Source organism: Neoarius graeffei, chromosome 19 (assembly GCF_027579695.1).
Source record: "Neoarius graeffei isolate fNeoGra1 chromosome 19, fNeoGra1.pri, whole genome shotgun sequence".
NCBI lineage: Eukaryota > Metazoa > Chordata > Actinopteri > Siluriformes > Ariidae > Neoarius > Neoarius graeffei.
Window position 1 is genome coordinate 27,463,062 of NC_083587.1, and position 19,390 is coordinate 27,482,451.

The 19,390-nt window shown below is 43.4% G+C and overlaps 1 protein-coding gene across 3 annotated transcripts in view; it reads left to right on the forward strand.

Annotated features, from left to right (window-relative positions):
• LOC132867165 (ferroxidase HEPHL1-like) overlaps window positions 1-19,390 on the forward strand; it is a 54,370-nt gene that overhangs the window by 13,672 nt on the left and 21,308 nt on the right. For all 3 annotated transcript variants that reach the window (XM_060899935.1, XM_060899933.1, XM_060899934.1), the window contains exons 6-15: window positions 544-712; window positions 873-1,012; window positions 2,168-2,299; window positions 2,699-2,904; window positions 13,515-13,668; window positions 13,768-13,977; window positions 15,091-15,310; window positions 16,005-16,144; window positions 18,167-18,289; window positions 18,414-18,514. In XM_060899935.1, coding sequence (XP_060755918.1) covers window positions 544-712; window positions 873-1,012; window positions 2,168-2,299; window positions 2,699-2,904; window positions 13,515-13,668; window positions 13,768-13,977; window positions 15,091-15,310; window positions 16,005-16,144; window positions 18,167-18,289; window positions 18,414-18,514 — 1,595 coding nt within the window. The remainder of the gene's footprint in view (window positions 1-543; window positions 713-872; window positions 1,013-2,167; window positions 2,300-2,698; window positions 2,905-13,514; window positions 13,669-13,767; window positions 13,978-15,090; window positions 15,311-16,004; window positions 16,145-18,166; window positions 18,290-18,413; window positions 18,515-19,390) is intronic.

Genomic DNA, 19,390 nt, shown 5'->3' on the forward strand with positions numbered 1-19,390 from the left:
ACAAAATATTACCATTTTTATCAAAGAAATTGGGATTTTATGGGCTGAAAATGCCCCAAACCACCATCTACGAGTTCAAATTATCTTGAAACTTGCAAGGCTGATGCTGATGTAGAGTCAACCATTTGGTATTTCTCCACATCATTAATTTTTTTTTATTAAAAAAAAAGAATGTTAATGCCGTCTAAACAGAGGTGAGTGGCCCAGCTCCCCCAGCCCCCACCTTTGAATGGAAGTCTGTGAAATCGTGCCCATTTTCAAATATGCTAATTGATACTCACTGAGCAACTTCTGCCTCACACACCCTCCCCCCACGCCCACTTTTTAGCATTTTCCAAAATGATGCAGTGGGTGGAGTTAGACTCAGAGCTAGTAGTGAAGTTACACTTTAAGGATGCACATACTGTGGACTCTTAGTTGGTTTGCAAACTAGTGGGGTTTTTTTTTTGTTATTTTGATTAGTTTGACCTGTGTACATCAGAAGGTCACAGCACTCATCTGTCTGATACTGTTCGCCCCCTTGTGTCCATGTGTCATGAGCAGCAGGTATGCAGGGCTTTTATGAGGTCCTTTCATGTGACAATGCGACTGCACCCACAGCGCCCCCTGTTCATGTCAGGCGTTACTACATTGCTGCAGAAGAGGTGCTTTGGGACTATGCCCCCTCAGGGAAAAACGGACTGACCAATAAACCACTAAATGAATCAGAGAGGTGAATATACATACCAAAAAGAAAAACATATCCTGTGATCACATACTGAAAAACTGACTGGAACTCTATGGACTATATTTTAACACACATAATAACACACTGCACACTTTTGTGCAAGCATGTCCTGTATATGTGTAGCTTATTGTTCCTCTCTTTGCAGTGACTCTGAAGAGTTCTTCAGTACAAATGATGGAAGGCTGGGAGGAAAGTACTGGAAGGTCCGATACGTTGGGTACCATGATGAAGCATTCACTTCCAAGATCGAGCAAAGTGGTTCAGAACACCACTTAGGCATTCTGGGTAAATACTGAGTGTTGAATGTGTATATATGGTGGACAGGAAGTATCTGAAATTCTGTGAACCTTGGGTGGAGTGTAAGGGGCTAAGACTGGACTTGATGCCATTTTTCTGCGAGCATGGTTACCACTAAATTGCAGTCATGTACTGTATGTCAAGCATTCATGTTTGAAGCGAAAGCTGATAATATTAATATTTTACAAGGCAATCACAGTAGTGAGTGAAATCATTTGATATTATTGGCGGCACGGTGGTGTAGTGGTTAGCACAGTCGCCTCACAGCAAGAAGGTTCCGGGTTCGAACCCAGGGGCCGGCGAGGGCCTTTCTGTGTGGAGTTTGCATGTTCTCCCCATGTCTGCATGGGTTTCCTCCGGGTGCTCCGGTTTCCCCCACAGTCCAAAGACATGCAGTTAGGTTAACGTGGGGCGGCCTTGGGCTGAGGTGCCCTTGAGCAAGGTACCGAACCCCTGACTGCTCCCTGGGCGCTTTGGTGTGGCTGCCCACTGCTCTGGGTGTGTGCACGCATGTGTTCACTGCTTCAGATGGGTTAAATGCAGAGGATGAATTTCACTGTGCTTGAAGTGTGCATGTGACAAATAATAAAGGTTTCTTCTTTCTTTCTTCTTCTCCTTTTCGTTGTTTCTATTGTAATTGCTTTTCAACTACATTCAAAACAAATCTTAAACCGTGGCATGGTGGTGTAATTGTTAGCACTGTTGCCTCACAGCAAGAAGGTTCTGGGTTCGAGCTCAGTGGCTCACGGGGATGGATAGAAATCTAAAACCTTATAATTCTTGATTAAGGTCATGACATGATAGGGCTTCTTTGTCATTGTCTATAATACAAATGCATAAACTATTGTAAGACTATTGCTAATTTTTGTTCTGTCTGTGCCAGTATAATTTAATTAGATTAATATTCAGATCTAAATACATTTGTAGATTGCCTATCAGTACCTGTTACATACTGTACAAATGATTTATTTTTTTCCTCTTCAAGACAACAGATTTTGTGGCAGTGTGATTCAGTAGAACTTTAAGAAGGGTGTTTAAGTGGATTTATTCTGTTAAACTGTAACAGGATGGTTGTGCTTTCACTTTTCAGCAGTGAACTATATACTTTAACACACAGTAGCTGTATTGTGTGTGTTTTCACAGGTCCTGTCATTAGGGGAGAACCTGGTGATGTCATTGAGGTGACATTTCGAAATAAGGCACAGTATAATTTCAGTATGCAACCTCACGGTGTGTCGTATGACAAAGCTTACGAAGGAGTCATATATCAGGATGGTAAGACATACAAAGCCTTATGTGATTTGAAGAAAGCAGGGTATGGCATGCAGTTAGACATGAATTAGAACAGAAGTAATGAGGGGTGGTCAACAGAGGGCTAAATATTACAAATGAGAGGATTAAAAAAAACTTCCATTTGATATAAAAGAGGATTTTGGCTGTTAGGAAGAGCAAATAAGATATTTATTTAAATATTTATGTCAAGAACCTTAACATACACTACTATATTTGATCATTTCTGCTACTTGTAATGATGAACAAAACATCTCTGGAAGACTCAGTTAGTTTATTCCACTCCAAATAAAATTACACACACACACACACACACACACACACACACACACACACACACACACACACACACACGTGCCACTAAACTCACATGTCACTCTTCAGGTTCTCAGAAAGCAGGGGCCAGTGTGGCACCAGGTCAGACGTTTACATACCGATGGCGGGTGACAGAAGGCCCCTCGTCCAGTGATCCACCTTGCCTGTCATACTTGTATTACTCCGCTACAAATCCCATTCGTGACACCAACTCTGGTTTGGTGGGACCCTTACAGGTGTGCAAGAAAGGAGTTCTGGATGAGAGTGGTCAACAGGTACTCTCCCCCACACACGTCTTAAGTTAGCTCATTTATCTGTTCAGAACTTTTTTATTCCATTGAAAATGGCAAAAAGTAGCTTTAATAGAACACCAGTAAACAACAAATCACGAGTGGATGACACCTGATAAGCAGAGTGTCAGTAAAGGCATTGAGAACAACCATGCTAGCCAAACTACAAACATGGCCACTTCGAACTACAACTCCCTAGGAGCACAGTGCCCCCTGTCACTGGCTTATTGAAAGCAGCTGTCGTTCATTCACAACTCATCAGCCACACTACTTAAGCCTTCAATGCGAAGTATTGTTCTGTGTTTTCCAGTCCATACCAAACCTTTCTATCTCTGACTGATTCTAGTATTTCTGACCCTTGCTATCTCTCTTTGTTTATGTTACTTGTCTTCTCTATATTACCCTGTTCGTCGATCGACCAACCCTTGCCTGTCTCTTGACCACGCTTCAAGTTTTGCGATTTGACTTCATTTGAAATTTTCTCCCCAGTCTCCCCTGCACATACATCTGTAAGTGCCTGCACTCTGACAGGACACTTTGCCTACCATGGATGCAGCAGAGGAGGCAAAGCAAACTGCATTGAATGCTCAGGGACATCTTCTAGGACAGGGGTGGGGAACGTCCGGCCTCTGGGCCGTATACGGCCCGCGAGAACGTTTGATCCGGCCCGCAAGATGATTTCATAATTACTCACACACACACACACACACAAATAAATAAGTTGTCTGAGTGGTTGTCTTTCCGGGCCAAGGTCAGGGTCCTGAACCCCACACGAGCAGATCGTAATCATGTGCAGTCACGTCACGTCATTTAGCGGGCATAGACAGACTGTGTAACAATTTCACCAAAACGCACCATGGCGAGTATGAAGAAGAGCAAGGTAGATGCGGAATGTCGCGCTTTTCAGGAAAAATGGACAAACGATTATTTTTTCGTAGAAGTAAAAGGCAAGCCAGTTTGCTTAGTTTGTGGGGACACCCTTGCAGTGATGAAAAAGGCTAATCTGGAGCATCATTACAACACCAAACATGCCAAGCTGGACGAGCTGAAAGGACAAGTGTGTGTGGATAAAATTAATGCTCTTTGGTGGAGTTTGGGCGCCCAACAAGCAACATTCACAAGACCTCAAGGTAACCAAGAAAACGTTACACAGGCTAGTTTTGTGGTAAGTGAGCTAATTGCTAAGAAACTGAAACCACATTCAGAAGGGGAGTTTGTGAAGGAGTGCCTTGTCGCTGCCGCGGAACTGCTCACACCAGAGAAAGTGAAACGTTTCCAAATGTCAGTTTGTCTCGAAGAACCATCTCCATTCGGATTACTGACATGACACAAGACATTGAGAAAGCACTGAAGGATACCGTGAGGGATTTTCAGTTTTTCTCATTAGCCTGCGACGAGACAACAGACATCACAAATACCACCCATTTCGCCGTTTTTGTGTGTGGGATTACAGCTGAGTTTGATACACGGGAGGAAATGCTGTCTTTGCGAGCTATGCATGGCACTACCAAAGGTGAGGATTTGTTTGAGCGAGTTGTTTTGGCTATGAACAAATTCGACCTGCAGTTTGACAAGCTAAGTGGATTGGCTACAGACGGAGCCCCACCCATGGTTGGCGCACAGAAAGGATTGACTGCGTTGGTTAAAAAAGAAATGAGACCCCGTTTACACGTAGCCGGGTATCTATAAAAACGGATATTTATTTATGCGGTTGCACCCATCATTTACACGTAAACGGTGGTTTCAGTCACTGAAAACGGCTGCTTTTGAAAACTCCGGGCAAAGTGGAGATTTGTGAAAACTCCGTTTTCATGCCTGCATGTAAATAGTGGAAAACAGAGTTTTCTCCGTGTTATGGGGAAAACGGAGTTTTAGCATTGTGATCTGACGGTCCCTCCTCCTTGGCTTTCAGATCTCTGGTTGGCTTTCTATTTGTTTGACATGTTTTTGACAGCCTTCCCTGGCTGTTTTTGAGCATTGTGTAAACGGAATTATTTTCTAGTACGGGGAGGAGAAGATACCCGTTTTCATAAATACCCGGCTACGTGTAAACGAAGTATGAGTCATCTCAGTCTGGATCCAAATGAGTTGGTTGTGTGCCACTGTATTATACACCAAGAGAGCCTATGTGCACATTCCCTGAAGCTCAATAATGTGATGACTACTGTTGTTTCCACCATCAACTTCATTAAAAGCAGAGGACTTAACAGCCGCCAGTTTAAAGAGCTACTGAGTGATCTTGAGTCAGAGTATGGAGACCTGGTTTACCATTGTGAGGTGCAGTGGCTGAGTAGTGCAGATATGCTTGCATGCTTCTACAATTTGAGGGAAGAAGTAAAGCAGTTCATGGAGATGAAGGGCAAACTAGTCACCGAACTCAGTGATAGCAAGTGGCTGTGTGATTTGGCCTTCATGGTGGACATTACCAAGTACCTCTCAGAACTGAATGTTAAGCTCCAAGGTCCCAACCAGCTTTTCAGCTCATTGTTTTCAAATGTGAAATCATTTGAAGCTAAACTGAAGCTGTGGCAAGTGCAGCTGGAAAGAGGAAACACTGTGCACTTTCCTACTTTGCAAGAACAAAACCCTGCTGTGACATCTGAATATGCTGGGGAGTGTGCAAAACTACTCCAGGCCTTTGGAGAGCGGTTCCAGCTGATGAGAAGTTACGAGAAGAATCTGAACATATTTGCAACACCATTCAGTGTGGAACCAGCTGGCGTGCCTGACAACCTACAGCACGAAATCATTGAGCTGCAAAGCAACAATGAGCTCAAAGCTAGATACAACAACCTTCCTCTGCTTGAGTTCTACAAACTTTATGTGCGTCCTGAGGATTTTCCCACTCTGAGGAGACATGCATTGAAGTTTGCATCACTGTTTGGGACAACCTGCTGCTGTGAGCAGTTCTTCTCAAAACTGACCCTTGCAAAGAATCAGTTCCTCTCAAGACTGACTGACCCAAACCTGGAAAACCAGTTGCGAGTAGCATCGTCATCTGTACTGTACCATCTGACATCAGATGCCTCGCCAGAGAGAAGCAGTTCTAGCCTTCACATTAGGTCAGCCAGATATAATAATAAAAATTGGTAAAATATTATTATATTGTAGCATCTTCAATACGGCGGCACGGTGGTGTAGTGGTTAGCGCTGTCGCCTCACAGCAAGAAGGTCCTAGGTTCGAGCCCCGGGGCCGGCGAGGGCCTTTCTGTGTGGAGTTTGCATGTTCTCCCTGTGTCCGCGTGGGTTTCCTCCGGGTGACTCAGTTCTGGCCTGCCGTGCTTCTGTGCTCCACCCACCTTAAACTATTTCTACAATGGTGCTGAAACCTAGGACAGAGTACAGAAGAGAACAGCCTCATGGAGTCCTCCCCCTTCAAGGACCTGGTCCATGCCCCCGCTGACGCGAGCAGGTGCCGGAACACCTGGCGATCTTCCTGCTGCGCCAACACCAGGGCTTCTAACCATTGTTCCTGCTCCTTCTGGAGGGCAACCAGTGCCTGGTGCTGGCTCTGTTGAGCCATGGCAAGGGCATGGACCAGGTCCTTGAAGGGGGAGGACTCCATGAGGCTGTTCTCTTCTGTACTCCGTCCCAGGTTTTGGCACCACTGTAGAAATAGTTTAAGGTGGGTGGAGCACAGAAGCACGGCAGGCCAGAACTGAGTTCTCACAAAAACTTTTATTGAGCTTTTCAGCGTCTTATACTTTCGCTCTCCCACACACACACACACACACACACACACACACACACGCGCATACAAGTGTCCAGGTTGGGGAGAGCTCTCTCCCTCTCCTCTTATAGGGCGCAGTCACTGGGGAAGACACACAAACACAGGTTAATTCCCAGGTGCAGTGATTCTGCCACTTACCTTCCCTGACTCCGCCCTCGATTCACAGACCGATGCTTGACCATGCCCCCACTGCCACATACCTGTGTTGAGGGCGACTCATCACCTGGGCTCACACATCTCCCGCCATGGGAGACCCTGGCAGCCAAGAAAATCATCAAATGCTCAGGAACAAGTACTGGTGGGAGAACATGCTCACAGAAATTGACCAGTTCATCACCTCCTGCTCTGAGTGTGCCCAGGCAAAGGTTCCAAGAACCCCTCCTGCCGGCAAGCTTTGTCCCCTCCCGATACCTCAAAGACCCTGGTCCCATCTAGCCATCGATTTCATCACAGACCTACCTCCTTCCCTGGGCAACACCACCATCATGGTGACTATTGACAGATTTTCCAAAGTGCTGAAACTCATCCCGTTACCTGGCATCCCCATGGCACTCCAAACAGCTGAACTGCTCTTCCAACAAGTATTCAGGTACTATGGCATTTCTGAGGACATAGTCAGCAACCGGGGTCCCCAGTTTATCTCATGCTTGTGGACCTGTTTTATGGAACAATTAGAAGTTTCAGTGAGCCTCACGTCTGGGTACCATCCCCAGTCTAACAGCCAAGTGGAATGGGCCAACCAGGAAATTGGATGCTTTTAGAGAATCTTCTGTATGAGGAAACAGGGGGGACTGGTCTCAATTCCTCCTGTGGACTGAGTATGCAAAGAACTCACTCAAACACTCCACAATGCAACTAATACCTTTTAAGTGCATACTTGGCTACCAACCACCCCTGCTCCCCTGGGACGATGCACCAGCACTTGTACAAGCAGTGGAGGACTGGTTCTCTCATAGCCAAGCCATATGGAAGGCGGTGCACCAACGAATAGAAACCGGTAATGCCAAATACAAGGAATATGCAGACAAACACTGAAGCAACAATCCAGATTTATCTCCAGGTGACAGAGTATGGGTATCCACAAGGAACCTCAGGGAGCCCAATACCTGTTGGAAATTACAGCCACATTACATTGGCCCATTTAAAGTACTTCGGCATATTAACGATGGCTCGTACAGAGTAGAACTTCCCCCTCACAGCCGGATATCCCCCATGTTTCATATTTCTTGTCTGAAACCTGCTATTCCAGGCCCTCTTGTAGAGAACGCTCCAGTCCAAGAACACCCAGCACTAAACTTAGAAGGTGATCCCATCTACCAGGTAAACAGAATACTTGATTCCAGACACAGAAGAGGTCAAGTAGAATATCTGGTAGACTGGGAGGGTTATGGACCTGAGGAATGAAGCTGGGTGGGAGCCAAGGACATTCTGGACCCTCTGCTTAAGCAAGAGTTTCATGCACAACACCCTGACAAACCTGCACCTAGGGGAAGAGGGCGCCCCAGGAAGAATTTGGCTCCCAGAGAGAGCTCCTCCGGGGGTTCTATCAGTAAAGGCACTGAGAATGACAGCACTAGCCAAACTACAAACATGGCCACTCAGAACTACAACTCCCAAGGAGCACAACACCCACGGTCACTGGCTTATTGAAAGCAGCTGTTGTTAATTCACAACTCATCAGCCATACTACTTAAGCCTCTCTATCACACACCTTCAATGCCAAGTATCATTCTGTGTTTTCCAGTCCATACCAAACCTTTCTATCTTTGCCTGATTCTAGTATTTCTGACCCTTGCTATCTCTTTTCATTTACATTACTTGTCTTACGTATATTACCCTGTTCACTGGTCGACCGACCCTTGCCTGCCTCTTGACCATGCTTCTCGTTTTGCAATTTGACTTCATTTCAAGTTTGCTCCCTGTTCTTCCCTGCACATACAAATGTAAGTGCCTGCACTCTGACACAGAGAGAGAGTCACAACACAGAAATGGCAACTTTCCAGGCCTTGCCTACTTATTCTTGGGTTTCACATAACGTTACAGCCGCCTCATTAGTTATTCAAAACTTTAGCTGGTGGTCTACCAAAGCTCACTTGACAAAGTGCTTGTATGAAGAAGGTGCATTGCTTGCATGAAAAATGCCTTACGCTTGCATTGTTTTAGGTTGTTTGAATTTATCAAACTAAGAAACTGATAAAAGTTTCTTCAGGGTTCCCCATGAACTAATAAAAAAGGGTGAACAAACACAGGATTTCACAAAAGACGTCAAGAAAGGTGGCTTTAGAACCTCTCACTGAAATCCAGTGGAGCCAAATCAAAGCATGCTCGAGTTTGCAGTGATCACTTCGTGAAAGCTGAGAGGGATATACAAACCTATGTCGTTAGTGTTTTCTCAGTCCTTATATTGCTATGTGTCATTATTTTACAGTAGTTTTTTTTAGTCACAAAGCGCTAAAGTCCTCAGCTGTTTCTTTGTTTACAACCCTTACTGGATGGCTGCCATCCTGAAAACAACGCGTCTCACTTTCTTTAACAGGGTGTCCTAGTGGTCTTTTCAACGAGTCTTTCAGCAAGTGCACGCGATCAAAACAACCACGAATAATAAAGTCCATATGCATGAAGGTCGTGACAAAATTCTTACCCAGCCATACAGTTACAGTGTGCCGTGATCTTTTCTCTGTCTTGTTTAACTAAGATCCAGGTCTTTAAAGGGGTTTCTGATGATCTTTGTGAATGATTTACTTGAGAGATAAGAGCCAACACAAGTGAGAATCAACCGAACTGTTGTTTGTTTACACTTCAACTTGCAGCGCTCCATTGTAAAGACGCGAATGAAAAGCTTAAAAAACATACTTACACAGGTAAAAACAATACAGTATTCATTCGGCTGGATTCATTGATACCGAGGTCCTTTACCCAACCACATACAAAAAAAAATGGTAAGCCTCCATACTCTTCCACGCTTTCATCTTTTTTGCGGTGTAGAAGGATGTCTGCAACACCAGATAGTTCGAGATGTCAGGGAACTCGACTGAAGGGTAGTTTTCGAGATCGTATGACAAATCCTTCTTTCCCAGACTATAGGGGTCGATTCCATTGCACATAGCAATCTTCTGAATATATCTAAAGTGAGCAGTGACTTCTAGATTACGAGCATACTCTGATAAGTTATTGCTAGTTGTTTGCACTACAGCAGCCATTTTGGTTTGCTTGACCACCAGCAGTTTTACCGGAAGTGAAATCGCTAAGAAAAATCATGTGACTGAAACCCAAGAATAGATGTATTTGGTGTGGCAGACAGTGCTTTGGGTTTAAATGCAAACCAGTCAGTTGCTTTTATATCATTTTTGGCCTGTAGGTGAATCTTGCTGATATGGAAATTTGCCACCACCCCCACCCCCATGTGCTGTTGCCTGGCTGGAAGATGTAATGTTTTTAACTGGCGGGGTCTATTAAAAAGTTCTACTCAAAACAGGGGCTTCCTGTCATATTCTGATAATCTTAAGGAATTGCCTACTAGTTGAGGGCATGTGACTGTACAGTATTTGGCAACTTGCTCCCCTTCAGGACATATTTACCTCACAGGGTGGCTGACACATTGTAATATGAGTTTACTTTGGATCATTCAATATGTTGTAGATATGTGTGGTCTCTTGTCTTGTCTTGGCTGTGAAATGTACATGCTTGTATTCATTAACTGTTGCATTGTTGATATATTAGCTGCCATGGTATGTTTAGAGAGGGTGGGAGAGGGGAGTTTTGTTTAGGGGCAAGGTATAAAAACAAAATGGAGGAAAATGTAATATGTATTCTGTACTGTGTCATTCTTTCAATAAGAAAAAAGAAAGAAAGGGCAATTCTCCTCTGACTGAATAGGCTGCATTCATCATATTTGTGAATATTATTTGTGGCATTGATTTTAATGAGAAACACTTTAACAGGCAACAGACACTGTGTTAAAATTGCAAGAGTTTCTGGTCACATGGCTCCTGTCCTGACGGAGACGAAAGACTAATCTTCAATTAGTTTTCTTATGGAGGTGAAAATATCCTTACGGTAAAGATTTGCACGTTGTGTACTTGGAGATATTTACCGTCTATAAAAGAAATCACATTTTCTTTTATGTACATTTATAATTTCCTAAACTGTACACAGGAACTTAAATCATCAGACAGCAACATTTAGGATGATTTTACTCTGTCAGAATGCGCGAGAGAGGCACATGTAAGTGCAGAAGTGTTCAATATCATATAGTTTGATTTAAACATAAAGTGCATGAAATGCACACAATGGCAAACAGTCTGAATCAGCAGGCAAGGTCATAAACTGGATAACAGGCAAGAGGTCTATCGAGGCGCGGACAGGATATCGGAGGCAAAACGAGGACAAGAACTAGGAACGAGAACAGGAGTCGAGAAACCAGGAAATCAACAGGAACAGGAAATAAGGCTCGGTATGCACACTAGACGCGGCGTAGTACTTCGCGTAGTATTACCCACGGCGCAGTCCTTAAATAGCCCAACATAGTTCACTGATTGAAAACAGGTGCGCCTTGTTCATGGCACGCGTGCTGTAGCCCACTCGGCATGCACGCAGCCCAAGGTACGCATTCAGGTGCATGCACCAAGGCATGCAGGACTGACAGAAGCCCCTCCCAAAGAGCTCCCTCCAGGAGCAAAAATCCATAATGCTTGACCCCAGTGGGGGTTCGGGTTCAGGCTCTGGACATGACTTGAGTTCTTAGCTGGGAGTAGGCTTGACCTCAGGACTTGACTCTGGACTGGACTCAGGCTCTGAAGATGACGTGGACTCTGGGCTGGACTTGGGCTCTGTGGACGATGAGGACTCGGGCTCTGGAGACGGCTCGGGCTCTTGGCTGGGCTCAGGCTTTGTAGAGGGCTCTGGACTGGGTTCAGATTCCATAGAGGGCTCTACAGTAGGAACTGGCTCCGTAGAGGGCTCTGGAGCAGGCACTGGATCAGGAACAGGCACTGGATCTGGTGCTGGCTGCGGCACAGGCTCCAATGCTGGCTGCGGCACAGTCTCCGACGCTGGCTGTGGCGCAGGCTCTGGAGTGGGCTCCGATGCTGGCTGCGGTGCAGGCTCTGGAGCGGGCTCTGACGCTGGCTGCAGCGTGGGCTCTGGAGTGAGCTCTGATGCTGGCTGCGACACGGGCTCTGGAGTGGGCTCTGATGCTGGCTGCGGCACTGGCTCTGGCATGGGAGCAGAAGCTGGCTCCGCCTCTGGCTCGGGAGCAGGCGCTGACTCTGGCTCCACCTCTGGCTCGGGAGCAGGCGCTAGTGCTGACTCTGGTTCTGGCTCAGGAGCAGGCGCTGGCTCCACCTCTGGCTCGAGAGCAGGCGCTGGCACTGAAACAGGAACAGGTGCTGGCATGGGAACAGGAACGCTGCAGGCTCTGGCTGAGGAACTAGCTCAAATGAGACAGCCTCCTCTGCTGTCTCTATATCAGCCACTGGGGGGAGCTCTGGGGTAACAGTCTCCTCAGCTGAGTCAGCCTCAGGAGTGGTTGTCCTTAGGAAGTGCGCGAGAGCAACGGCCTCCTCCGCTGCGTCAACCACTGGCCTGATTGCCCCTCCCCAAAGATTTTCAAGGGGTTCCTCCTTAACTAGTGAATCATATATGAACTCAAGCATGGTAAAGAAAGTCTGAAAGTGACCAAGGCACAGGTGTTCCACCCGAATTAGATAGTCCACCCATCTGCATGCTCGTCCAGCAATGAACGTGATGATGAGGCTAAACCCAGATGGGTTTGGGTGGCTTGGGCTTTAGGAAGTCTTTGTAAAGAACCTCACACTGGATGCAGAATCCAGCTGGGTGATAATCTCCTTCGTAGGGCGGAGGAAGGTGAGCATCTGTACGTCGGCGGAAATATGCGGTTAGCGGCAGGGACAGGGAAACCCGGAAGCAGCGTGGAATCACGTATTGAAAAGCATCTGCTACATCCATGGTATGGCGAAGTATTCTGTCAGAGTGCACGAGAGAGGCAGATGTAAGTGCAGAAGTGTTCGATATCATACAGTGCGATTTAAACATAAAGTGCATGAAACACACAACGGCAGACAGTCTGAATCAGCAGGCAAGGTCATAAGCAGGATAACAGGCAAGAGGTCGATCGAGGCATGGACAGGATATCGGAGGCAAAACGAGGACTAGAACTAGGAACGAGAACAGGAGTCAAGAAACCAGGAAATCAACAAGAACGGGAAATAAGGCTCGGTATGCACAATAGACGCGGCCTAGTACTTCGCATAGCATTACCCTCGGCGCAGTCTTTAAATAGCCCAACATAGTTCACTGATTGAAAACAGGTGCACCTTGTTCACGGTGCACGCACTGTAGCCCACTCGGCGCGCACAGCCCGAGGCGCACCTTCAGTTGCACACACCAAGGCACGCAGGACTGACATACTCTCGTCTTTATGAACATGGCCCTGTGTTTGCAATTAAATACCATCTCTCCTGATGATGTACTGATGAAATTCAGGGTTGTAAGAAAGAACATTCAGTTTAGTTGAATCAGACATGGTGGATTGCTGTGGTCAGTGAGTTTTAACCTAGGAAGTGCATCTGGGTTCCTCAGGACGTTTTTGGGATGAACGCTAAAGAGACAGCTTTATGTTTAAGGAACAATATAGAGATGGACTGGATTTGTTTGAATTTCAAAACGGCTAGCTAGCTTATACACTATACTGATAATAGTTTTCCAGTTTGACTTGGTATACACATGAATTCTAGCAGGAGAAAAAGCAGAATCACTTTATTTTGGTTGATAAAAATAATCTATCTGTTTATGACAAGTGTCTGATTGTGCGTGTGTGTGTGTGTGTGTGTGTGTGTGTGTGTAGCATATAGGGTCGGAGGTGCAGAAAGAGTTTTTCCTTCTCTTTACTGTGGTGGATGAGAATGAAAGCTGGTATCTGAAGAAGAATGTTGATGAATTTGGTGATGATGAGTCAGATCCAGACAGCTTACTATTTCAGGAAAGCAATAAAATGCACTGTAAGTCCTAACACTACGACTGCACCTGATTAATTCCACCTAGTAGGTGTAATATCATACAGCTATTTTACAGCACTGTGTGTGTGTGTTCCCTCTCAGCGGTGAATGGCTTCATGTATGGAAACCTTCCTGAGCTTTATCTGTGTGAAGGGGACCATGTTGTGTGGCACTTGCTGGCGTTGGGCTCAGTGGATCCCTATGGCATTTACTTCCAGGGCAACACGTTTCAACTGGATAACACAACACGTGACACACTCAATCTCTTCCCTCACTCCAGTGTCACCGTCTCCATGATACCTGACAATGACGGTAACAGAATACGAGCGTACAATTATAGATTCATTGGCCAAACAGTCTAATGCATGGAATGAAACTAAGAACAATGGAATGTTTTATGTCAAATTTTACAGCATGACAAATGTTTTTTATTATTGTTTTTATGTTTTTGTAGTGAAGTGTCTTGTTGCTTAATTGAAATTCTTTTTGCATTTGCAATGTAGGTAATTTATTTTCTTCTTGGAGAGTTGATTTTTAGTTTTTAACTATATGCATTTTTACCATTTTTTCCCCCCAAAACCCATGACATCTTTTGGCAATAGAAAAAACTGTTTTTGCTCTGTGCTGACAATATGGCTATCAGAGCTATAATACAGCTAATTTACTTAAATTGGTCAAAAGGAATAAAGAAGGGGTTTTATGAAAATACTAGATATGCATACATAGGTAAGGTTAAACAGGTGCATTTTGACTTGGCGAGGTCATTTGGATTTGAATCGTTACGATATTACCCAATTACCTGTAAAGGTCATTTTATAGCAGAGCATCTTCCTGAGACAGCCATAAAAAGAGAACATTTATTCGTGATATATACTTTTTGTTTTACCTTCAGCAAGTAGGTTATGTTTTTACTGCTGTTTGTTTGTCTGACTGTAAGCAGGATTTTGCGAAACCAACTGATCCAATTTCCATGAAATTTGGTGGAAGGGTTTAGCATGGGCCAAGAAAAAAATGTTTTTGGTGCAGATCCCATTAATTTAGTCTCACTTTCATTAACATTGTGAGATATGGCATTTGCCCTTGACAGGAGTCTGCGCTCAACAATGCCATACATCTTAAAATCCAGTAGATAGCAGTAAAGTTCAATATTGACAAAACATAACCAGTGTAGAAATATGATGGTTCCATATCACAGTCCACATTCATGGTGACCATCAGTCCTCTGGGATACACATGTAGGCCTATAATTCTAATAGTTTTGGAACTATATCCAGACATACTTAACAGTTGTTGCGGTTGCAGATTTGCATATCATAGAAGAGTCGACTGTTGTCCTTGAAGAAGGTCTCTGCTCTCAGAGTGCCCTTCTAGTTTAATATTTGAGTCTTCCACTGTTAAAGGCATGAATTTTGCTTTTTGCTTCAGGTCTTTTTGAGCTGAGCTGTCTCAATACTGATTACTACCGTGGTGGTATGTGGCAGCTATACACTGTCAAACGCTGCACACCGAGTCAGAACTTCGGTTCAGAGGTTACGACCTTTCAGCCTGATGTGACTTTCTTCTTGGCTGCTGAAGAACTGGAGTGGAATTATGCCCCAAATCGGACATGGGAGTTGGAGAAACTTAACACTACTCTCAACGAAAGGTGAATGCTGGTCACTAGTGTTGACACACTTCCAGACAGGAAATACAGAGATTTTTGTTCTGAAAGTCATCCAAAACTTGAAGGCCATATTTAAAAAATAATGTTGAATAATATTTTGGTTTAATGTGTTGTTTCAAATTGACATTCCAGCTGTTTCACGTTAACAAATACCTGTCGTGTGCTATCCTAACTCCTGATAGTTTTTGCACCTTTACTGTGCTGTGCATTAAACATGACACATCACATCCCTTTTACACAAGTTAACACAGTTCCTTGAGGTCTTAATGCAATATTTGTGATGTGCTTTGGTCAAAATACCACAAGGATAAAAACACCACAGCTGCCTTCTTACCCTGTCTAAACTGCCCTGTTCCAAACCATTGATTTGAGTTCCTTTAAATGACAATGAGCCACTGTGCACCACTCCCCCCTCTTCCACCAGCCAACCAGGTGGCTCTTTCTTCATGAATATTCATTCTCGAGCAGTTCTCAAGCCATGAGTGGAGATGCTCAGATAAAGGGGCAGCGTAATTCTAATGAGCCCCTCTTGTGAGACAGGGGAGCCAAATCTGAAAAAGAGTTTGTATTAATAATATATGCCCTTAAAAGCAGATCTTCTGAAAGATTTAATGGTAATTTTATGGTTACTTGAAAGTTTGACATTCTTCTATTTTTTTCCTTTTTTGTCTCTCAGCACTGGGAGTGTTTTCCTCAGTAAATCAGAGAACCAGATTGGGCCTGCATACAAAAAGGTGGTGTACCGCAAATACAAGGATGAAACCTTCACAAAACAGGATGCAAGGGGTCCTGAGGAAGAGCATTTAGGCATTCTGGGTAAAACACATTTCAATCCCATGTTTCACAAAGTAGGGTCTGTGAGGCAGAGCCAGGCAGTCAGTTTTCTCTCTGGTTTATTTTATTACACTGGAATTCACAGTTCACCTTTATGAATGTTGTTATACTGTATTTATTATTGAGTTGCTATGTTTGGTCACTTGAGTTGAATGGGTTTAACCCAAAATTCAGTCACCTAAAAAAAAAAACAGAATAGGTCTGTAAATAATATTAATCTGAATCTAATGATCATTTTATTAAAATGTGTTCTATGAGTTGAAAGTTGAGGAATAAAAAGCTGTATGGCTCCAAAAAATAAACAAAATAATATTGTATACATTTCAATAATTTTTCATTTTTGAGCCTAATTTCTGAATAGCTGGGTTATGTTTGCCATATAAACATGTTCAGGGGTGGGGGGTTCGTCCTGTTAAAGGATTTCTGGGCTGCAAAAATTTTGAGGAGTTTTGCTCTGAGCTATAATTAACCTCCTTGACATGGAACTACTAGACAATGCCTAGTCGACTGTAAAATCATACACTGCACTGTAAAACCCGATAAGGTCACTGAGCTCAAAAATTTTATTGAAACCGATTACGTAAAAATTTTTGAGGTAAGTAACTTAAATTTTTTAAAGTAAGATTTCTTAAACTATAGTTACACTTAATTGTAATTTTTAAGAAATCTTACCTTAAAAAATTTAAGTTACTTACCTCAAAAATTTTTACGTAATCGGTTTCAATAAAATTTTTGAGCTCAGTGACCTTATCGGGTTTTGCAGTGTGCCTGTCCAAAAAAAGTCACCATTTTGGTTTAAATATAAAATACAAGAGCCTTTGATTGGATAATTACTGCAGGCGTTTGTGTTTCAGCTGGCAACAATTCTTTTAACCCTAAATGATGCAGTGAGTAGCTTCTCATTTCCTAAACAACCATGTAGGAAGGTGTATCCTGTGGTTACGGAAAAGATGTTACTGTGTTTCAGAAGGGTCAAATTATTGGCCTGCATCAAGCAAAGAAAACAACTAAAGAGATTGCTGAAATTACTGGAACTGGGTTAAGAACTGTCCAACGCATTATTAAAACCTGGAAGGATAGTGCTGAACTGTCAACTTCGCAGAAGAAACATGGTCGGAAAAAATCTTGACTGACCATGATCAGAGATCACTTGAATGATTGAAGTCAAATCATACCAAATTGACAGTAGAGCTCATGACTATGTTTAACAGTGAACGTAAGAGCATTTCCACATGCACAATGCAATGAGAACTCAGAGGATTGGGACTAAACAGCTGTGTGGCCATAAGAAAACCACTTGTTATTGAGGCTAATCAGAAGAAAAGGATTCAATTTGCTAGGGAGCAAAAAGGTTGGACTCTGGAGCAATGGGGAAAGGTCATGTGGTCTGATAAGTCCAGATTTAGCCAATTCCTGAGTGATGGGCACATGTCAGGGTAAGAAGGGAAGCGCATGAAGCGATGCATCCATCATACATTGTGGCCACTGTACAAACCTCTGGAGGCGGTGTTATTATCTGGGGTTGCTTCAGTTGGTCATGTTGAGGCTCAGCAACATTATATGGCAATAAAATGAAGTCAGCTGATGACCTGAATGTACTGAATGACCAGGTTATCACATCAATGGATTTTTCCCTTCCCTGACAGGCATAAAATTAGGGCTCAAATTGTGAAAGAGTGGTTCAGGGAACATGAGGAATCATTTTCACACAGAAATTGGTTACCACAGAGTCCTGACCTTAACCCCACTGAAATTTTTTGGGATGTGCTGGAGAAAACTTTAGTTGTTTGACTCTCTAGCCATCAGGACAAAATATTGGTTAAAAAATTAATGCAAGTCTGGATGGAAATAAATATTGTGATGTTGCTGAAACAATGCCACGGTAATTGCACGCCATAATCAAAGCTAAAGGTGGTCCAACAAAATATTAGTGTGTGCGACTTTTTTTTTTGGCCGGGCAGTATACAAGAAAAAATAAAATCATAACTTTTTTTCTGTGTGCAGGTCCCATTCTCAGGGTGCAAGTTGGTGAGAAGGTTCAGGTTGTGTTTAAGAATAAAGCCTCTATACCCTATTCAGTTCACGTTCATGGAGTGAAGACCAGCAAGGCTCAACCTGTTTCTCCAGGTACACTACAGCCAAACCGACAACTACCACTCTAATAACATTCTCTGATTCCTGTGCTTGTACGTAGGGGTTTTATATCTGATAAAGAATAAACAGTACTTCTATTTGTGTGGGTGTGTTTTAGGTCACACAACAAGGTATAACTGGACTATCAGTTCAGGTCCTGGACCCACTGAGTCAAACTGCATAAACTATGCCTATTACTCATCAGTGAACTCTGTGAAGGTAAAAGACTTGCTTTCAACATTGTTAAAGGTTTGCGTGAGTTTAAAATAAATAAACCCATGAAAGCTAATTTTCTAAAAAGATCTGCACCGAGAGAATGTCTGAAAATAGTACACACATTTAATTTAGTTCCCAAAATGTTACTGGGGAGAGAGATTGTTTGTGTAAATTAGTACAAGCAAATGGCATGTACTATAAAAATATGAGCTTTCATATATTTAGTACATGCCACTGGTTTCAGTACATGTAAATGGTTTGAGATATATATATCTCAAACCATTTACGAAGAATTATATTAATTGCAGTCATTTAGCAGACGCTTTTATCCAGAGCGACGTACAACATACCCAGAGCAGCCTGGGGAGCAGCTGGAGCTTAGGTGCCTTGCTCAAGGGCACTTCAGCCATTCCTGCTGGTCCGGGGAATCGAACCAGTGACCTTTTGGCCCCAAAGCAGCTTCTCTAACCTTTCCCATGACTTAGTATCTCAAATTATGGAAAGTGTTCTCCTAATTATGACTAGGGTGACAGGTTTTATATTTAATATTCACAGCAGATTTGTATGCTCAGATTTAGAATTATGTACAGTGGTGCTTGAAAGTTTGTGAACCCTTTAGAATTTTCTATATTTCTGCATAAATATGACCTAAAACAACATCAGATTTTCACACAAGTCCTAAAAGTAGATAAAGAGAACCCAGTTAAACAAATGAGACAAAAATATACTTGTTCATTTATTTACTGAGGAAAATTATCCAGTATTACATATCTGTGATTGGCAAAAGTATGTGAACCTTTGCTTTCAGTATCTGGTGTGACCCCCTTGTGCAGCAATAACTGCAACTAAGCATTACACTGGCTTGAAGGAATTTTAGCC